The sequence below is a fragment of the Aphidius gifuensis genome, linkage group LG6 (assembly GCF_014905175.1).
Source record: "Aphidius gifuensis isolate YNYX2018 linkage group LG6, ASM1490517v1, whole genome shotgun sequence".
NCBI lineage: Eukaryota > Metazoa > Arthropoda > Insecta > Hymenoptera > Braconidae > Aphidius > Aphidius gifuensis.
In genome coordinates, this window is record NC_057793.1 from 12475237 (window position 1) to 12498403 (window position 23167).

The following is a 23167-nucleotide window of genomic DNA, read 5'->3' on the forward strand; positions in this document are numbered from 1 at the left end:
CGCATCTAGCAAAATTTCGAAGTTTAAAAGTTAAATATTTATTAAAAGAAAAAGAAGAAAAAATTGAAATAATTATCAAAATTTCGTCTTGTCCAGGGCTACAATCTGATAGTAAATGTACAGTTTTGAATCAACACAAAAAAAAGTTATTCGTAAAAACATGAGGTAACGCGTATACCTTGTGTGTTAAAGTTGTCAACTTTGACAGTAAATATCTCGAAAAAAGCAAACAAGAAAAAATTCAAAAAAATTCACAATATAGATAATTATTTCATTTAGAAAATAAGCCGAAAAAATCGAAAGTCTATCAGAAATTCAGATATTCGGAATCAACCTTAACACAAAGTATCGCCTTGGTAGAACTTTGTGAGCGCCGCCCGACTTAACCTGTATATATGCTTATCTAAACAAAAAAAGAAACACAGTTTTATTTACAAAAAGGAGCGTCAAGTATTTGAAATCCCCACTAATTATATAATTATAGTAATTTTATTTTATACTAGCGGCAATACCCGGCTTCGCCCGGGAGTGGTATTTTACAGAAAATTTGATTTTTTTTATTTAAAAACAATTGAAAAAAAAAAAACAAAATAATAAATGTAAATCTGACATTAGTTCATAGGGCAGTATGTTCCCTTTTTTGACAGCAGCAAGATGAGTATTCTTGATCTTTCATATGAAGTCATGCATTATATTTTTTCTTTTTTATCTTTTGAAGAAAGGATAAATTGCAATTATGGTAAGTTTTTTTTTTTATTTTTTTTTGGTTTTGGGGGTTTCTTATAAATATGATGGTTAGAAATGAATCTGCACCAAGACTCATGTCTATATCATAATTTTAAAACAAATCTCATATTTATTTTAATTATAAATGCATAAAATTTTATTTTATCCAATGATGTAATGAATATTTTTAATAAAAAATGAACCTATAAATTAAAGTACGAACATAATTTTCATTGAGATAAAAATATTAAATATCTTACATATTAACTTATTCCAAAGCGAAGAAAATATCAATAGTAATTTATATATTTTTTTGTAATTAAATTATTTGACAAAATTGAAATTTCTTTTTTATATTGTTATTATTATTATTTATCTACCTATTATAAGACCAAGTGAATCTGATTTTATTCTACATTACCATCATGATTTCTTCATGCTAATATAAAGCCAGCATTTGATTACATATCATATGTTTTAATTTATTTTTTGTTTTTATTTAAATTTTATTCGGTATTTTTTTTTTTTAAACTCTTGAATGTAACAAGTTGTGACATTATAAATTATTTATATTAAATGTATAATAATAAATTTATAAAATGCTTTTCCAGTTTGCAAATCATGGCACCAAGTTAATCAATTGAAATGGACTGACATAAAATGTTCGAATTTACTTGATTTCAATCGCAAACAGCACATATATTTATTGAAGAAATGTCCCAATTTATATTCTATGAAAACTATTAAAAGAATATATTTGCTAAAAGAATATACTTATAATAAACAATATCTACATAAAAAATATATTTACGATTTTACCTCTGGTATATCAGGATTTATTTTTATGATTGATGTCGGTATTAGTGACAAATTTTTCAACTATTGATATTCGTTAATTTTGACTCTTTGTATCACTATATCATTTATTTTTCCTTTAAAATCTTCGATATTCTCATTCAACAAATTTAAAACGATCTATTGTTGTTTAAAAAATATTTTTAAATTAATGATATATAATATATTCAAACATCATTAATTTACCTTATTGTCTTTATTATCTTGTAATATTATTTCTTTTTTTTCATATTGTTTTTTGTAAATACTTTCAATTTTTTCGGTTTCCTTAATTTCAAATATTTTTGCAATAATATCTATTTTGTTGAAATGTTGAAATTTTATTATTATCTAGTCAATGTTTGATGATAAAAAATTGAAAAAAAAGTATTTATGAATTATAGTATTTATTTTAGTATTATAAATTGTTCGAAATTTTGTAAAATTATAAGAATTTGTATCTGAACGATAAAATTTAAATTCTTTTTCATCCATTGTTTTTCCTATCTGTCCATACCATTTTTGAAGTCTTTAAATATAGTTAAATATAGATATATTATATAATTATTAGTGGTATAATTATATAATTACAAATACTTACTTAATAGCTTCCGATATATCAGGATTCATTATTGTAATTGATGTTTTTATGGAAATCAAATTGAGATCACTATTAAAATTGTTAATTTTAACATTTTTTATAGCAATTATATCATTCATTTATCCTTCAAATTCGTCGAATTGATTCGACCAAAGCATCAAAGTTATCTGTCAACATTAATATATATTTGTAATAATTATATTGTTTTTTAAAAATTTATAATTACTTTTGCTTTTGAATCATCATTTAGGATTTTTTCTTGTCTTTTCAACTGTTTACCATTTTTCTTGTCTTGTATATATTCATGCATATGCCTTGGACTACCGATGAAACTTGCTGGTAAAATAAATGTTTGCCCTATACTATTTACATTTTAATCATTTTCGAATGCATCTTTTAAATGAATGTATTGTTCTACTTTAAGAGTTTTTTGATTACATCGAATATAACGTAAACGTTCACTTTCAATTTTTGCATACATATCAACGACAAACTGATTTAACAATTGAGTGTCTGGATGCAATAACACGTTGAGCGCTCGAAGACAAGAAAACGCGACGTTGTTTGGGTGAAAGCTTAAAATTGAAAAATAAAAATAAAAAAAAAAAAATAGTCATCTATAAAATTTAGGATCATACATTTCCTTTCAAATGAATGTTTTTTTATAATAATTAGTTTTTATAATAAAAAATAAAAACAAAAATTTTTTTTTTGGAAAAAATACTTTTTGTAAACATATAACTTGTGACAACGTCTTTAAAAATTAATGAATTGTCTTGAAAATTGAATCATAGCTTTACTATAGGCTAGCGATGGTAACAGTGATATTAGAAAACTCATTTATTTATATTGTTCAATTTTTTTTATTTATTGTATTATTCCGATGAAAAATTCAATTTGTCTAACTTCAAATGAAAAAAGAGTCGGAGAAATTTCAAACTTGAGTATTTTGTCAGTGGCAATATTGTTGAGTAGGATATCAAGAAGTTTCATAAAAATTTTTAGATATTTTTGTTAATTATTTACTGAGTTATTAATTTATTAACAAATAGCGCGTATACCGTTTGTATTTATATGGATATACGAACGCACGAACATAGGCGTTCGCGAGAGAGCGGGCTAACAATCATACATATATAGCCTTATCGGTGGCTCTCAATTTGTTGTTTTCTAATATCACTGTTACCATCGCTAGCCTATAATAAAGCTATGATTAAATTTTCAGGACAATTTATTAATTTTTAAAGACGTTGTCACAAGTTATATGTTTACAAAAAAAATTTTTGTTTTTATTTTTTATTATAAAAATTAATTATTATGAAAAAACATTTATTTGAAAGAAAATGTATGATTTTGAATTTTATAGATGACTGTATTTTTTTTATTTTTATTTTTCAATTTAATTTTTTCACCCAAACAACGTCGCGTTCTCTGATCTTCGAGCGCTTAACGTGTTATTGCATCCAGACCCTCAATTGCTTATAACATAATAAATAATTTTTTGGATTATTACGTATCATAAGTTTTTGTGCATAAAAATTCATTGCTGAAACTTTTTTATTTGTAGTTAATCCAGTATTAGGGTTTATTTGCTTCAACTCAAAACGATATCCATCTTCTCCTTGCCAAAAGATTAGTGGATATTGTAGAGCATCATATGAGTTTCTTGAACGATTTCGAATTCGTTACTACGTTTTCGTAATATATAATATCACGTTTTATAAATTCATTTCCATTGATTATTGCAGCTACTTCTTGAACAACAGGTAAATTGAAACGTCGTTTATGTTCATTTGAAGGGATTTTATCAGCTCGGAGTACTATTTTGCATTCATCTATTGGCATATTTTCTAATGAGATTTTGAATAATTTTATCAATAAATTATGTTTATGCAAATAGTTTTGTAAAGAATCGATAATTTCTTGTTGAACATTTGGGACAATTGAGCACCTACGTTCTGACTTTATCTGATCATCACCAATAAAATATATTTGCAAAAAAGCAGATTCATCGCCATCATCAGGAACAAGGGACCCTATTCTATGATAAATTTGTCCTTTAATTTCGAAGGTAGTTTGATAACCTGACTCTTTTTTTCCATTTGCACCAAATGAAGTCATGACTGTTAAAACATGAATTATATTTTCTTATATTATCTAAATAATGCTTCGAATAATCTGTTAAACCAGATAAGAAGTGAATAAAGGCTCTTCAGGCTCACTTAAAAAAGGCAATGTTATTTTTCCGTTTGCACAACACATACTATCAGATTCATCTTTAAATCTCAAAGCATGGCAATGTTTACATTCAACATCCATATTACCAATAGAAATACGACAATCATCATCATATATATCGCTATAAGTATAGTTAAATGCTTTCATGTCCAGAATTATTTTAGATTTTTTTTTGTTGTGTATTATGAGGTTCTTTAAATTTTTTCAATCTTTTTGCCAACAAAGATTTTCGTCCAATATTCTTTTTCCTTTTAGGCATAATAAGAATATTATTTGTATACTACTGATAGTTTTGTTCAAATTAAATTCATTGATACGGTTAGTTTGTTGCTATTGAACTTTCGTAAACTTGTATGAGTTTTAATATAGGTTAATCTTATTGACAGCTTATACTTTTTAAAATCGATCGTTTTTTATCTTATATTGTATACATATCTGAAGTAGGCTGTATACTTGAAAAAACAGTTATCCGAAGTTCCCAAATAAAATATCATATCTTCTAATAAACCATAAAAAAAAATATCATATCTGTTAATAGACCAGAAAAAAAAAACAAATTATATATTATCAAATTGAAAAAACCCTGAGGATGATAAGAAAATCAGTTTTCACCTCCTGGTGATCACAAATCTTATTGATGGTTATTTTTTTTTTGGTCATCTACATGATCATACAACCAAACAGCATATACATATGTTATTTTAAATCAATCGGAAATAAAAAAAATGTGAATAATTATTATTTTTTCTATACCATAAAGCAATAATCAAAAACTCATGAATAAAATATCATATCTTCCAATAGACCAGGAAAATTATATCATCTTTGAGTAAACCAGAAAAAAAAATAGATAATATACTATCAAATTGAGAAAATCCTGAAGATGATGGAAAAATAAGTTTTTGACTCCTGGTGATTGCAAAAAGTCGCCAGGGTAATTTTATTTGTCATCTGAACAATCAGATAGCCAAACTGAATAACTATGTTAAATCTCAAGTAAATCGGACGAGTAGTCTGCATAAAACTGCGTTTCCAAGAAATTGGTCCCTTTTTTATTGTATAGATTGATATTTATTAATTTTTTAGATACAAAAAGATATAATACCAAAATAAGTCAAGAAGGAAATATTTAACGCATATAATTAAGTCTTAATCTTTGACAAAATTTTATACTTGACCCCGCCCGGTTCTTCCCAAATAAAATTTGAAGCCGACACACGTCTCGACAACAGAGTTAATGGTATTTTCCAATTATCCATTATTAAATATATATACCTTTATATACCTTGTTACCTTGCCGGTGTGTTTAAAAAAATATATATACACAATGTATATATATACCTCTATACATATATATATATATACTTATTTCGTCAATCAACAATTCAATAATGAATGCGTATGACACAATATTACACGAGCGCCGAATATATATTTTACAGTGTAAAAGGTGGTGTCCACTATGCAATTTTCCCAGATATCAGCAAAAAATCTAAATGAATTCAGTTACAATGCTAATAAGCTAAGGGTTTAAACTCACGATAAGCCTAGTTTCGCTTGTAAAGCGCACTGAGCACGCGCAACGAGTTGGGTTGTGTCGAACTTGTAAACATGGCCGTCCTAATTCCCATGAAACTAGTAATATGTCCCCAGCCATCGTGGTTTTTCTAGTAATTTTACGTGTTGCGCATGCTTAGATCACTCAGAATTACGTCAGCCATGTTTACAAGCAAAAGTTAGCTTGTCGTGCATTTGAGCTCTAAGACATTAATTTAATATAATTCAAATACTTTTCATAGATTTTCAAAAAAATCACACTTGTCACGCTCTATTCTCGTCTTTTTTATATGAAACTACTATAATAAAGTTGCAAGGTTGTGACTGCGCATACATTTATGTTGAAAGTGAACGACTACTAAATTTCAGTAGATCTGCATTAGTGTGAAAGTCTTTAAATTTTATTTGGGAAGAACCGGGCGGGGTCAAGTATAAAATTTTGTCAAAGATTAAGACTTAATTATATGCGTTAAATATTTCCTTCTTGACTTATTTTGGTATTATATCTTTTTGTATCTAAAAAATTAATAAATATCAATATAAAATAAAATTACTATAATCATATAATTAGTGGGGATTTCGAATACTTGACGCTCCTTTTTGTAAAAAAAACTGTGTTTCTTTTTTTGTTTAGATATCACATCTTTTTGTAAAGTCCTTCAATCATTCGATAGAAAAAACTATAATATTAAGAAGTATATAAAATTACTTGGTACCATCCGTATTAATTTTTGTTCGTTCTAAAAAAAAAAATATGTAAGCATTTTTTGCATTACTTCACCAGTTTTTGCTAGCAACGAACAAATTATCAATTTTTATCCAGCTAGTATTTTTGCGGAAATAACTGACAAAATAACTAACATTATACGTAGAACCCAATCAGCGCCAAATTGGCAAATTTAAGAAGCTCGAGGTACAGGACATATTTTGTCCCATTTCCAATGTACGGAGTTGACTCTTCTTCTTTCTAGTCTTCTTGGTAGAACCACAAATGTGAATTTTAGAAGTGGGTATTCCTTTGATTAAGCAATTATCATTTTTACTTGACCATTTAAATTTATTGATGTAGAGTAGACTTAAAACAATGATATCATTAATTTTGAGGACTTCAATCTTTCTTAGAATTTTCGTTGATCTAAAACAATCGACACATGTACCAACCCCTTCGTGCCACAATGATAGTGATTGATCGATAAGTTTCTTGTAAAGTGGATGTGTTATTTTTATTTGGTATTAAAAGATTTATCATAAATTCGTGTGACAAGGAAACATTTGCATATGAACACGACTCACATTTTTCTAAATACTTTTGTTCGTAGCTACAATTGTAGATTGCTAATGAAAAATGAATAACACCATAGAGCTGTGAAGTTGTAGAGACCGAGCGGAGACTCGATTCGTCAGTGAGCGAGAAAACTTACCGATGAGATCACTCATTCATGAAGCATAAAGCATTGCAGCAAAAACTTGCGTGTGAACACACAGCTCTAAAATTGAATACACTTGACAACAATGGAAAAATATATAAAATATCGATAATTGATAAAACAATAATAAAAAAATATTAATAAGCCAAAAATAACAAAATATAAAATACACTTTATTTAACATGGAAATATTTCAAAAACAGTTTTTTTTCGAAAATTAAGGGTTTTCTACAATCAAATAACCAATACTTGACATCAATTTTAGGGTGCGAACTCATGACAAGCTAAAATTTCCGCTTGTAAACATGGTGGCTATAAAAATCACCAAAAAGTAACTAAATTTACTAAATTTATCGCGAATCCGTGATTTTAGAACAAGCTTGGTGGTGTCAAGCTTGTTCTGCAGTCACGGCGAGACACCACGGATTTGCAGTCAATTCAGTAAATAGTAGTTAATTCAGTGATAATTTAGTGAATTTAATTACTTTTTGGTTATTTTTATAGCCGCCATGTTTATAAGTGGAAATTTTAGCTTGTCGTGAGTTCGCACCCTTACTTTGATTATTATTGTCAGGATCTTTAACACCTGTAACATCCATCATAGATGGACATACAGTGGTTTTGAATTTTTTAAAGTTGCAGTTGCAGATGTATTGTCTTTTGGTGTTGGAATTACTAAAACTCTGCTTTTCGTATCTTTTATTATAAAGGTGCAGCCTTTTTAGTTTTAACTCTACCCTTCCAATCCATGAAATCTGTATAAATAATATATTTTACAATGAATAAATATAATTTATATTAAAAAATATCACACTAATTATTATTAATGAAATGAATAAATGAACAAATAACATTGTAATCACTATTATCATTAAGAAAAGCGAATTCTTCCATCTTCACTGGATAATGATGCTTGTTTCAAATGTGTTTTCTCAGTTTTAAATAAGTATACTCATATATATTCACAGATTCATCACAACCTACGAATGGACAATTTATAGTTTGATACTCTGAGACTTGATGACAATGTGAATAGTGATAATACAAGTTTGTTTTATTTGCATATTCTTCATCACAGTATACACAAGTTTCGTTTTCAGTTATTGTCTTAACCAGCTCAATTTTATGAATTCAACTTGTATAAGCATGAAGACTTCTTTTTCCACTAAAAATTTTATTGCACTGGTTACATTTAATTTCATTCTTTTCTTCTATTGTTTTTCATTTGTAAATGTAAATGAATTGTCACCAAAATATCACACAATTGCACACAATACAAATTTATAAAATTTACTTAATTACTATATGCATCAATCTATATTGATATTATTTATTTATTGTATTATTATAATATTAATTACCTTGACAATTAATATCCAAATTCAAATCAAATAAATATATAATTATGAATATTTTTTATATAATAACATAATAATATATATATATTCCCAAAAGCACAATAAATACGAAAAGATATATAAACAAAAGGTTACGTTCATCAGGAAACATGTGTATGTTGTATATATTAGCATAATTAGCATGACAGGATTTGCAGGTATGTGAAGTTAGCACAATCGAACCGGGCTATATCAGGAGTTACGTGCGAATTATATGCGTTTTTTGTGCGGAATCCGCAATTTTTGTGCGTTTTTTTTTTTTTATATTAATGTATGTGCTAACTTTACAGACCTGGGATTCGCGCCTATATCCCAACAACATATGGCGCACGCACCATCGATGCGATATTAAATACTATACTGACATAAAGGATTTTTTACACCATCTAAATATGTTAGTTTTTTTGCTCTATAGACAGATGCTTTTAGCAGCTGATTTTGATATTGAAAAATAAATCCTTTCGTAAATAATTTCGTAAATAAAAATATTTCATATTTCTATTTACATATCCTGTAAAAAAAAAAACTCATTAAACTTGACGGAAAGAAAAATAAACAATAACAACATGAGACTTGGGAACATAGGTTGAAATATCATTATTTGATTCGCGCCATCGATGCGATATTGAATACTATACTGACATATATAAAGGTTTTTTCACACCATCTAAATATGTTAGCTTTCTTGCTCTATAGACCGATGCTTCTGGCAGCTGATTTAGATAATCGAAAATAAATCCTTTCGTAAATAAAAATATTTTATATTTTTGTTTACACATGATGTAAAAAAAAAAACTCATTAAACTTAATGGAAAAAAAAATAAACAATAACATGTGACTTGGGAACATAGCTTAACTTATCATTATTTAATTTGCGCCATCGATGCGATATTGGATACTGTGGTAAATATAAAGGTTTCCCACACCATCTACTACTACCTTGCACAATTTCATTTTTATAATGTTGTCAAATTGCTCTGGACTTGGAAACCATATTGCTTTGATCTGATTTGGTTTTATAATATTTGTCAGAGTGCAGTAAAGTTTTAAATAATCTTCAAGAAAAACGCAATTTCTAAAAATGATTTTAAAGTTTAAAAAAAAGGTATACATCTCAAAAATCTGTTTTTATTTTTATTAAAAAGATTCAATTAATTTATAAGATGATCAGAAAACAGAATATTTTTCACATCAATCAAATAATATATTCCAAAAGGCACAAGAAACAAGGGCACGATAAAGACAAAAAAGTGTATAAACAAAAGGTTACGTTTATCAGCTGATGTAAGCATGTGTATGTTGTATATTAGCACACATTAGCACTCCTGATGAGTAGGATTCGCGCCTATATCCCAACGGCATATGGCGCGCGCACCATCGCTGCGATATTGAATACTGTAGCACCAACGATGCGATATTGAATACTGTATATGATATAAATAAAGGTTCTTTCACACCATTCTACTATTCTTGCTCAATTTTTATTTTATAAGGTTGTGAATTGCTCTGGACTTGGCAGCCATAATGCTTTGATCTGATTTTGGTTTTATAATGTTTGTCAGAGTGCGGTAAGGTTTTATAAGAATTTCAAGAAAAGCGCAATTTCTAAAAATGATTTTGAAGTTTAAAAGAAAAGTATACATCTAAAAAATCTGTTTTTTTTTTATAAAAAAGTGTGATATTAATTTAATAAAATGATCAGAAGACATAATATATTTATCTGATCAATCATATTTTAAAATAATTTCCCGAGGAATTGGAGGGTTAGGGTTAGCTTTGTGTCGATAATATATAGGCACGGTAGTTAAATCTCGTTTCTCCCACTTTTTTTTTTTTCTCATACTTGACGCGAGGCACTACCGTGCCTCTTGATACATGTAAAGTCGGGCCAATAAGTCGGGCCGACGGAACTTTTCTACCAGGGCGTACTTTCTGAAAATTCGATTAAGCAGATCACTCACCTTCAAATGAACCCTCAGTCAAATTTCTAAGTTCAATGTCCATTTTTTGTTCTTCTAGTGCCCTTCCGAATGAATCAGCTACTGAGCCATCGTTCGGCAATTTTATTCGAATTTTTCTAGTTTTAAAGAAATCATCAACTTTTGCAATAAATAAATCTTCATCGAAGCTACTTTCATTTTCATCAACTGTTTTTTTTTAATTAATTATTTTGTCACTATCTGACGTTTCAATTGTCACAATGTCTCCAAAAACATGTATATTATGTGTTTTACATAGCTCATCAATTTTTTTAATCATTTCTGTTTCAATTGAGTCAACTTCGATAAATTGGTTATTTTTAATTGGACTTAAATTACTTGTAGCCACACCAATCAGGCACAGTAACAAAATTACGAGTTTCATATTAAAAGCAAAATTTTCGTAAATGACTGTATTTTCGTTAACCTTGATCAAGGCTTTGTACTTTAACTGTTTGCCACTGATCATTTCTTCGCTTTTATATAAGCTGATACTTCATATGGTGGGGTAGTCTGGACTGAACTATTTGGCAAACAAATGCAACGACCACGTTCTTCAAGAATTTAAATATATTTTTCTTTATGAATACCTATCACGTATCTTTACAAATACGTGAGATATCGTCAAGCACGTGACTTTATTCTATTATTTGATGTCCCAGGTAGAAATCTGATGTGCTGCAGACGTCAAAAGACGTCCGATTTTTACATTAAAACGTCAGGTGGACGTCTGCTCAGATGTCATACAGACGTCAAAGTGTTACGCTTTAGGACGTCAAATAGACGGCAAAAAAATAAAATATACCTCATTGTTAGATTAGATGGTTAATTTATACATTGTAAACTACTTTATGAGTAAACAATAGGTTTCATTAACATTTTGAAAGATATTATGATTGTGAGATATAAGCGTTATTGTTTCAAGATAGTTTTTTCAGAAAATTTAAGCATGATAAGTGGTTCTCAAATGCATGTTAAAGACAAAAAAAAATTTCCTATAAACATATTTTATCATTATATTATACAGTTAATAATGCGAATATGTGAATGTCGATTTATAATTATTATTATGATTATTTTAACCACACTTTTGCAATTTTAAATCAGTCCGAAACCAAAAAAGGCAAAGATTACAAAAGCCAATCACCGTTTATGCAGGTGATATCAGATAGTTTAATTTATCTTTAATGATAAAGTAATAATAAATTATTATTGATTTGTGAATAAATTTATTAATTAATCTATTTATTATTATTTATACTTATTAAATGGTTATTATTTGTATAAGACTGATTAATAAGTGTATTCGATTAAATCATTTATAAAAATTTTTTTCTTTTGCATTTTAATTTTTCACAATCCATCTTTTCCTTAGCTACTGCTTTTCCTTGGGCATTTTTACTTTTTCTAAATAAAAATACATGTATTTCATCTATTTAATAAATTAAAATGTCCAGGGAAAAGCAGTAGCTAAGGAAAAAATGTAGCTAAGGAATTACAGTCGCCAAAAAAATTATATTTCAAGCTACATAATTTTCTTAAAACATAATTCTTTGGCAACATTAATTCCTCAGCTACATATTTTCCATAGCTACTGCTTTTCCTTGAACATTTTTATTTTTTTTAAATAAAAATACATGTATTTTATATATTTAATAAATTAAAATGTCCAAGGAAAAGCAGTAGCTAAAGAAAAAATAGAGCTTAGGAATTACAGTTGCCAAAAAAATTATGTTTTAAGCTACAATAATTAGCTGTTGCTTGTCTTTGACGACTTTATCTAAATTTATTTTTGATAAAATAATAGGTATATATTAATTATAGTATATAATAATAATAATATTCTATAATCATAATTAATAATAATATTATAATTTTCTTATAAACTATAAAATGTTGCTCAATGAAGAACCCCTTGTCTCTCAATCTTTCTCAAAGAATTATATCAGGGCTCCCTCTGGATTGACGTCGAATTGACCTCTTCTATCAGACCTCAGTTTTCGACATCTGGTGCACGTTGACTGTCGAAACTTGACTCTTATTTCTACCTGGGGTATTCGATATTATTATTTGTATTTTTCATTATTAAAAAAAGACAATCAAAAGAAACAACGAGTGAAAAAAAAAATTTCCATTTATTTTTTATATCTTTTGAATATTTGAAAATACATATTATACACGGAGAGAAATCCGCAGCATATATTACTGTAGTGGTATCGTAAAAATCATAGCCGACGTCATTAAAGCGACTAATTCACACTTATTATAATGATTATTATTTTATTTTATCTAAATTTTTTACTGTAGTCTACCGGAATTTTTGGAAGTCTTTGAGTTCATGGTATACTTTACGCCAGAAATTACTGTAATGTACAGCAGGTTTTCCCGCCAGATGACACGAATATTTATTGGAAATCAAGTGTGTTCTTCTAAAAAAGTTTATTGTTTTTATTTTATTTATGAATCTAAATAAAAATGCGGTGAAACACATGAAAATTATAAAATGGGTTATTTTTTAAAAATTAATAAACACGTTACATTTTTATTTTGATGTTCAAACAATAAAGTTTTATTTAATTTTTTGTGTTGTTTTTTTGTTTTGTTTTGATTAAAATTACTGTAGTGTAGTAGGAAATTTTAGTCGATCCTGGTGGCCTCCCCGCGCAACTTCTCAATTTTCAGTAGACTACAGTAAAATTTGTTTGATACTCTACAGCATTGTTTGCTGCGTATTTCTCTCCGTGTAAAAACAAGTTTTAATTGATTGTATGGGGAAATAGTACATTTCGATACTAGGGCGTTTTGGAGGTTTTATTGTGACGAGGACGATGTTTTCAACACGAACCGTAATTGAGGCAGAAGAGCTACCCCTCCTCTGTTGCCGAGCTGGAGGTGTGTGTTGACAACATCGTCTGAGTTGCAATAATCTCCAATGCCCATGTGTTGAACTTTATTTTTCTTTAGGTAGGTATGAAAAAGAGCCAAAATAAAGAAAACAATCAAGTTGCTATGTCGGAAAATACCACGTGTTTTACCACAGGAAGTGGTCGACCTATTAATTATTCTTTTGAATCATTATTACAAGCACAAAAAACATTCACAGAAGTAAGCACTGAATGAGAGGTTAGCAATGAATTAAAAAAAACACTGAAACAATAGAAAAAAAAAATTTATTAAATTGTGAAACAGAAGAAATAAAATTGTGTTGCCAATCATTTGAAAATGACGAAAAATGTTGCAATGAAATGTCAAAAATTAATTCAACTGATACATGTGGTAAGTACAATTAACTTTGTTTTTGTTTTTGTGTAACTTGAAAAAAAAAAAAATAGAAAAAAAATTGATTGTCAAGGACATGACTATAATCACTTAACTATGTTTTGATATGATGATAATTTTTATTTTTTTAATTTAGAGGTAATCACACATTTACTGGTGAAGAACTTCAGGATGTATTCAAAAATCAATGCAAAAATTATGCTGTTGAAAATGACAGTGATTGGGGCCACCCATGAAAACTTTTTCTACTGGTCTTGGTAATAAACTGTCATGCATTACTAAAACTAATCAAGCAAATAACAAAAAAAAAAAATTTGGATTAAATTATTTTAATTGGTCTCCAAAAAAAAAATCATGTGTCAACCCCAGACAATCACCAGTACAATCAACATCAATAACACCACTTCATTCATCAACTTTGAAACAAATAAAATCAGCCACTTTACCAGGACCAGTAGAATTAATACCACCACCAACTACTACTATAATATCAACAACAACAACAACAAATAGTACTTCTTCTGCAACGATTACAATAATTACAACAGTAACAACAACAACAATAACGTCTCCAACACCAAGTAATAGGTTAGATAAACCTGCAGTTCAAGATCACTCAATTAATTAAAATGACGAAATTGTATTTTCAAAATTGTTAGATGATGATGAAGATCTATTTTTCAAAATTTAATTTATTAGTTTTTTTTTATTTGTTCATTGTTTTCCTGGTAGTACAAATTAAAAAAGAAAGAAGTACAAATTAATGACCAAAAATATTGAGCGATAAAATTTTTATTTTATTAATCATATAATTTATTCTTTGTAAATGGAACTCTATCTTTATAAATTATAAATAATAATATTAAATAATATTAAATAATAAAATAATATAATAATTGCCCCCAATACTGCTTCACTTGCTTCAGCAATTTCTGGTGGTGTTTGTGGTTCAGTATAATCTATTTCTTCAGACGTTTCCATTTTTTTTTTATTATATGTAATTTTTTTATTTTTTGACACACCAAAATCTTTTAACCATAAATATTTTTTATGATGAAAAAAAAAAAGATATTGTAAAAACATGCGCGTGCACGGAAAACAAACGTATTAACAATTCTAAAAACATTCGCTACTTATTGGTCGCGTCTGATTGGTGCAAATATGACACTAGATGGTGCGGCAGCTCAGTGTTAGAGTAGCTCAACGTGAAGAAAAAATAATGCAAAAGTCACGGACGTGACTTTTAGAGACTTTTTCTACACTCTGACCTACCGAAAAAATCAATAAGTTTTTTTTTTTCACCATGGGTGAAAAATCGCTTATGTTAAGCTTCCGGAGAGTGTAAAAATAGCGTCTTTTTCATGCAGTAAAGAAAAAGTTTTTATTTTTATTAAACTACAGTTTAGCTTTATTGACTGAAAATAACTATTATTACCCAGGTAGGAGTTCTCGGTCTTGAACAACTGTGCCAGGCTTGTGCGAGGGTCATGTATCAAGCCTTGGGAGCACAGGCTTGACACAAGCTTGTGCCCACTGTTTTCCCTGGCCTCACACGAGCCTTGTTAACACAGGTTTGAGACAAGACTGTCCCCGTTGTTTTCAACCGGCCTCACACAGGCCTCAATAATCCAAGCCTGTGTCAAGCCTGTGTTTTTTGTTTTCCCCGGCCTCACACGAGCCTTGTTAACACAGGCTTAACACAAGACTGACCCCGTTGTTTTCAACCGGCTTCACACGAGCCTTGTTAACACAGGCTTGACACAAGACTGACCCCGTTGTTTTCAACCGGCCTCACACAGGCCTCAATAGTCCAAGCCGGTGTCAAACCTGTTTTTTTTGCTTTCCCCGGCCTCACACAAGCCTCGTTAACACAGGCTTGACACAAGACTGTCCCTGTTGTTTTTCCCCGTCTCACACAGGCCTCAATAGTCCAAGCCGGTGTCAAGCTTGTTATTTTGTTTTCTCCGGCCTCACACGAGCCTTGTGTCAAGCCCGTTCTACCAAGCCTCACACGGGACTTGACTTGTGCATATATTCAATTAAAAAAAAAAAATTATATTAATTAGATCTATAAATTGTAAATAGAAATTTTAAATAACAATTATTAGGTTTTGACTATCGTGCCAGGCTTTTACAAGGACTGTGAATTGACTCTCGAATAAATTCATTCATATAAAAAATTTTGATTGACTCTTTCATTAATACCCCGGTGGTTGACTTGATAGAGCATTGGAGTTCCACGTGAGTGACCTAGGATCAATCCCCCGTTACGCCGTTTATTTTCGTCCATATATTTATCGTTAATTCAAATTGTATCGCGCAAAAAATAATAATGTCAACTTAATAAATTAATAATAATTGTTTATTTATATTTTTTTATAATTTTTTTTGCAAGCCGGTGTCAAGCCTGGGAACACAAGACTGTGTCAAGCCTGGTGACACAAGACTGTATCGAGCCTGGGAACACAAGCCTGTGTCAAGCCCGATACACTAGTCCGACACCAGCAAATACATCGTGAACATTCCAGACTTGACACAGGCTTGTGTCTCAGGCCCGACACCGGCCCGTGAGCCGGGTAATCAGGCTTGTCCCAGGCTTGTGCCCGTCGTCACTTCCTACCTGGGTAGGTGCATGAAAACAATTTCGTTAAGATATTTTTCTTACATATGAACAAAGTCAGTATTAATAGGTTATTAATAAGTACGAACATTTACTGATTTTTGTCCATGTATACATGGACAAAAATAATTCATTTTCTATAGAATATGAACAACCAGAAAGAATAATCCAAAGATAATCTGCAAGAAATCTACGAAACGAATCTGTAAAAAATTTTAAATATTACTGCACGAACGAGAAGTACGACTAACATTAGCCAGTATGAAATTAAATTTTTGGGAGAAAAAAAATGATTACGTGAAGCGCCACATTTACTTATGAAACAAAGACTGTTTGTGTGGGTGCGTTTGTTTTTAGTTGAAGAAATTTATCTAATCAAATGATAACCATATTCTTAATTGAATTTCGGATAGATTTTTTTTTTTTGTTTTTTTTTTAAATGAAATAATTATCTATCTTGTAAATTTTTTTTAATTTTTTTTTGACGTAGTTTTTTTGTGATAATGGGTGTCAAAGTTAGAAACTTTTACACACATTTTATTTTTATTTTTAGCTAGTTCGCTGTCTGATAGGAATCTTTAAAATTACGATCAAATTGAAGTGTTTTAAAAAATAAATAACTTTAAGATATTAAAACTAGATGCGCGGCACACAGACATGAACGCGAGCATGGTTTTGGTACGGAAGCCGGGTAGAGACATTGAGTGCTTACGTGCAATCGTACGAACGCACACAGAAAACATCGAAATTTGCGTACTTGCAATCGTACAATTGCACGTACGCACGCAAGAAAAAAATAAAAATCGGCGCGTGCATGCTTTATTTGCCATATTATATTCAATATTGTTATTATTATTAATAAACAAATCACAAAAATATAGTCAAGTCCCCCAAGGTGCACCCTAAGTGTTCCGTAGGATTTTTTTTTTTTTTTCTTGTTGTTTGATTTGTTTTTTCGTTTTATTGTAAAATAAATGACTATTTTTTTTGTTTTGTTTTATTTTCTAATGTTGTTTATTTCTGTTGTTTAATAAAAAAAAAAATAAACGACCGAAAAATTTCAAAAAAATATCGTACAGTCTACAGATGAAGCGTCGTCGATTGAATCATTGCCGGATCCGATCCGTCAATATTTGAAATTGCGCCCTGTAGAAAAATGGCACTATCACAACTGATAAGGGCCAAAAATTGAAAATAAATATGATGATTGCTTTTGGGAAAAAAAATGGAACCTAATGGGCTTCATAGAAGCCAATTCGATTGATAACTTTTATTTTTATCGCGAAATAACAAAAAGTCACACGAAAAGTGAAAACATAAGTGTCCTACGGAACACTAACAAATGGTTTGTATATGGTATGCCATATTCAGTGATAATTGTTTATCGAATTATTTTGTTTAAATTGATAAGACGGTGACAACAATTTGGATAATATACAATATCTATACCTAATAATCCACCATTGAGGGAAATTATCATAATAAATGTATGTGCTTGGGATATTGTTGAGACGCTGTCAACGCTGTCAAGATTATGTCCATAATTACCCGAGATGAAATTTTGTCTCTGAAAACAGCCTCTGAAAACTCTGCAGCCTCTAAACACTGTCTCTAAAGTGGCCAAATTAGAAGTAGAAGTAGAAGTAGTTCAGAAGCTGCCTCTCGATCAGCCTCTGAAAAATTCTAAAATATTATCTGCGTGATACAGAGATGATTGCCTCTGCAATCGAGTCTCTATTTTAGATTCAACCCTGGCCAGTGGTCACTTTGTTAGACTATATAAAAAGGATAACTATTTATAGTTCAACATTATGCTTGGTCTATAACTGACTATTAAATATTATTATAAATTAAAAAAAAAAAAAAAAAACGTAATTTTTACGTAGGCGTAAGCCTACTAGTATTGTTTTTTGGACGACCAAATGAAAAAATAATTATATCTCCAAAAGTAAAGTAGATAGAAAGTTCGTATTAGCACCAAATTGAACCTTCGAAAAATTACCATAACCAGCGATATGATGGAAGTTTGCGTAATTTTTTATTAGTTTATTATTAACAAAAGAAGATTGTTGATAAATTTTTAAGATGAATTATTAAGAAAACTAAAAACTAAAAATAAAGATTAATTTCGAATTGAAAAAATACAAGAAATCATCTACCAAATAACTCATATGCAGGTAAAATTATTTTAGCAAAAAAAAAAGAAAAAAAAAAATTTCAATGCTTTAAAAGTTGGACATTTTTTGTGCTAAGTTCGGTAGTTTGTGCCGAATTAGTAATTGTGAATTTAGATTCACGGAAAAGAATACGGTTTAAAGAATAAAAAAAAAACTATCAACTATTTTTTTTCTGTCACTATATTTTAATACTTAATTTCTCTTTTTTATTAAAACTTTTTATAATTTTGCCGTTTTTAAATTAAAAAAAAAAACTAAAAAAAAGTATAAATTGAATGTTTTTCCATAAATAAAGTGTTATTAATATAAAATTTAATAAATCTAATAAATATTTGATCTCAGAGCTGTAGGGACCACAAAGGCTTTCGCCGAAGTTTTGAAAATTTTCAATTTTCAACCGGGAACGAATTCGTTATCAAAATTTTTTTAGACTTGATTTTATTAATACTATAAATGTCGGCGAGACTGATTCAATGAATTGGAAGAAAAAATTACACAGAAAACGACACCTAATTAATTACATTTAGTCGGACGCGAACCCTCAACCTTTCAATTACTAAACAAGGGCCTTAAGGGATTTGGACGATTTTTTAAAACGAAGAGAGAGACATCATTTTTTCTCTGTTTTTTGTCTTTTTCGCACTCATAGAAATATTGTGTTTCTAGAAGTCATCCGCAAGAGGTCTCTAGTGATTTTTCAATAATTCCTCATAAAAATCCATTTTTTCATACTTTAATTATTAATTGTAAAAAAACTATGCTCCAAACCTCTTTTATTTTTTTTCTGTACGTTTTCTTTTGTCTCATTTTATAACCCGATAGTTTTTTTTTCATGATGTCATATTGTCGATTGGAGATATTGGTATTTTAATGGATTTTTTTTTGACGAAAATCGCATTCTCCGTAAGAGCCAATGTTAAAAGTTGTCAACTTTAAAAATTAATAAAAAAAAAACGAGCTTCCAAACAATTACCAAAAAATCACATAAAATGTATTAGTATTTCAAAAATCTACTGTATAAATTTCATTTCTTTCTCATATTCCGAAAAAAATCGTCCAAATCCCTTAACACACTCAGCTATTTCAACGGCTGTTTAATTTGTATTCAGCTTATATAGTTCTTCTCTTTCATTTGTCTCTGAGACGCTCTGTGATTTTGAAAGTTAAAGTTGTTGCTACCTTGCTCGAGAAATTTGCCTCTACGATTCTCTGTAATTTTTAAACCATGAAAAAAAATTAATTATTTTCAAAGTTAAAAATCGTAGAGACTTCCAGAGACAGACTAGAGATTCTTCAGAGATTGCCAGAGATTGCAGAGACATCTCTCTCTGTTCTAGAGTCTTGCACAAATTGACTGTATCTAAAAAAATTTTTTGTAGAGGCTAGAGAGATTGAGCAGAGGCCATTTCAGAGTTCGCAGAGTCAGAGAGAGGCTAGTTGGAGATAGTGATACCGCGATACGATACGATACGATATGAGGCCTCTGTTTCCATAAGCCACCACATTCTGTTGAAAGTGGTAATAGTTGGCTACTATGTTTTTGATGTAATGTTGAATTAATTCATTTTTACTTCATTGGAATTCCAATACAGTACACTAAAAAAGATGAAGTAAAAATCAATTTTTCCCGACTGCGCTGACATCGTATGCTATGCAAAAGTTCGAGACCTGAATCTTTTTCTTTTACAAACGAGTATTTATGTATATAAGTAAAATTCGTTTGTTTGAAAACAATATGTATTATGGAACTTATTATATAGGTGCAGTATGGTGGTGTTTATTTTCGAGTTTTAAATGATTCACAAACATATGGATCAATGTGATTCACAATGACATCAAAATAAGAAACAAAATATTTTTTTTTTTATGAAAGAATTTTATTTGATCAAATAATTTAAATTAACATAAATTAAATTATAAAAGTATGAAACGCTACTTTGATTTGTATAAAATAAATACACGTTTATTATAAATACTAACTTAGCAGTCGTGTTGATCTCCACTGAATCTTTATTAAATTTCACATTCTAAGAACTTGGATTATTATCAGCAGAAACATGAGCAGAATAAGCAAGATTTTGGGCTATTTTTTGATCGTCAATGCTACGTTTGTAGTATCCTCCTTGAGTTGGTTGAGCAGCTGGTGCTTGGTTTTGCCATGCTTGATTAGCATTATCGTAGTATGTGCTAGCTGGCTGTACTTTGTTCAAAAGGTTTGATGCATAAGATCCCACATTACTGCCTGATCCAAAGAATTTTTGGAAGCCAAGTACTCCAGCGAGAATAAGAGCCAATTTACTGAAGAAAAGAGATTTCAATACAAGAAGACTGAGTCCACCGAAGACAACTGGCAGAATGAGGAAGAAGAATTTTGCTCCAAGTGCACCGATTATTGGGAAGAGTTGAGTCTTCTTGAGCTTAGTGCGTGCTGGAAGAAAATTCAAAAGTTCTATTTTTTAATTAATTAAAATTACAGCAAAAATAACAGTGGTGGTATGAATATTCATTTATCAAAATGTATTGTGAAATCAAATCATTGAAACAGAAAATAAAATATTTAATAAAGCATATAAAATGAATTGACCTGTCAATAAAAAACGAGTGAAAGTAACAAGTGAAATCTTATTGAGTTTGCCATTTTATAATGGAAATTTTGATAACATAATGATGACACAATTTCATTTTGATTGAAAAAATATTGTCAAATTTATGAATTGACAAAAAATTCATAAAAAAAATTATCAAGATGTTATACCTTCTTCGAATGAACGGGAGATGGAACTTTCAGATAAATCAACTTTCAGACTGTGACTGTTCAATAATGATGATGCAGATTCATAAAGTTTTGAAGCAAGTTGGACAGTTTGGTTGACTGGATCATCCGAAAGTTTGCCCATTACCTCTTTTTCAGTTTCAGTTTCTAAAGATTTAGCTGAACGTTCCACTTATGAGTAAAACAAAAGACACAAACAAAATTAATAACAAATATAATAGGTTCAATTGCTACATATCAGAAAAAAGTAGATGTATATCTATACAAATAAAAAAACAATAACTTACATGGTTTGTCTGCGACAAGGTGGACTCCTGGGATAATGTTAATATTGCTTGATCGTGCAGCTCTTGCGATCATACTGTTAGCCTTGACAGCTAGGCAAGGTAACAATGAATCCTCGTGATCAAAACAGTTTAATTTCTCATTATCTGCTTCTGGCATTGGCACAGCCATTGCAACAGCAACAAAAAGTCCAAAAATAATAAATGTCTTCATGTTTATGGAGATTTATTTTTTTTCTTTGAAAATAATCACTCGAGATATTATCCAAATATTAAGGACTGATTTTATAATTTTCTTTACTGATGGAACTGTTTCCAGAAAATATTCGGAGACGAGTGTGTCTTGGCCCTCTCAAACATGAATCTTTATAGTCCTGCTTGGGCGTCTCCCACTCTAACACTCAAACTATGACTACGTTTCATCTTCTTTGTCATACACACACATATATGATTCAAACTTTCGTTGATAATTTTTTAAACAAACTAAGATACACACACAGATATATGTAAATATGCCTATGGTTTTCTCATTGGGCTGCCTAGTGTCACTTCTTACTCTCAGGTGTGTCTCTTCGTCGTGTTGGGCTAAATCACAAGATTAGGACTTGCTTAGATTCAGGTCAAAAGGGGGGAAATGATCAAAACTTGAATTAACATCAAAAATATTTTCGTCTTTTTTTTTTTTTTTATTGAATAAAATATTGGGGTTGTTGTATACTTAAATTCAACTGTGGAATTTTTATTCTTGTCTGTCGTATGCTTAACGTTTTTTATTTTTTCATTATTGAATTTTTTTTTATAACAAAACCGTATTAGCCGATCTATAACAAAAAAGTAATGTTCATGAAGTTTGAGTTTTTCTTGAGAATAATTTTTCCTAATTATATAAATAATTCAGTAAAACATATAGCATCATTTGCGCAGTACATTCTAATATTTGGAAAAATTTTTTTGTATTTTTTTCCCGGTTTAAGTCAAAACATCTGGTTACAAAAAATTGAGATATATTCTTATAAATTCATTCATCCTTTTTATTTTTGAATAAATGAGAGAGCCAATCAGCCAAAAGTTCTATACATTTTCAAATAAAGTAAAGATAACAATGTCATATAAATTTTAGGTCCGACAATGTTTTCTACGTACTTTGCATTATGCATGAATAAGTAACAATTTACACATTTTCTCATTTAACTTTATTTTTTTAAATATTTTTTTCTCTAGTTTAAAGCAAAGCTAAAGTAAGATTGGTAGTTTTCTTTTTACGAAGAAATTATT

General features: G+C 29.3%; 2 protein-coding genes across 3 annotated transcripts in view; both read right to left on the reverse strand.

The window, feature by feature from the left end:
- The window catches only part of LOC122859500, a 29414-nt gene extending 18218 nt beyond the window's left edge, over window positions 1-11196 (reverse strand). The window contains exon 1 of the mRNA XM_044163116.1: window positions 10742-11196. Coding sequence (XP_044019051.1) covers window positions 10742-10784 — 43 coding nt within the window. The 5' untranslated portion in view covers window positions 10785-11196. The remainder of the gene's footprint in view (window positions 1-10741) is intronic.
- A 9555-nt stretch (window positions 11197-20751) lies between these two features.
- On the reverse strand, window positions 20752-22241 carry LOC122859498. 2 transcript variants are annotated; one of them, XM_044163112.1, is made up of 3 exons: window positions 21896-22241; window positions 21591-21779; window positions 20752-21284 (listed from the first exon to the last, which is right to left on the reverse strand). In XM_044163112.1, exons 1-3 carry the CDS (start codon window positions 22104-22106, stop codon window positions 20863-20865), a joined length of 822 nt encoding a protein of 273 aa, XP_044019047.1. In that variant the 5' UTR covers window positions 22107-22241; the 3' UTR covers window positions 20752-20862. The 2 variants fall into 2 exon arrangements, with proteins under 2 accessions (XP_044019047.1, XP_044019048.1); XM_044163113.1 differs by having other exon boundaries at window positions 20753-21263; window positions 21896-22240.
- Window positions 22242-23167: the final 926 nt, after the last annotated feature.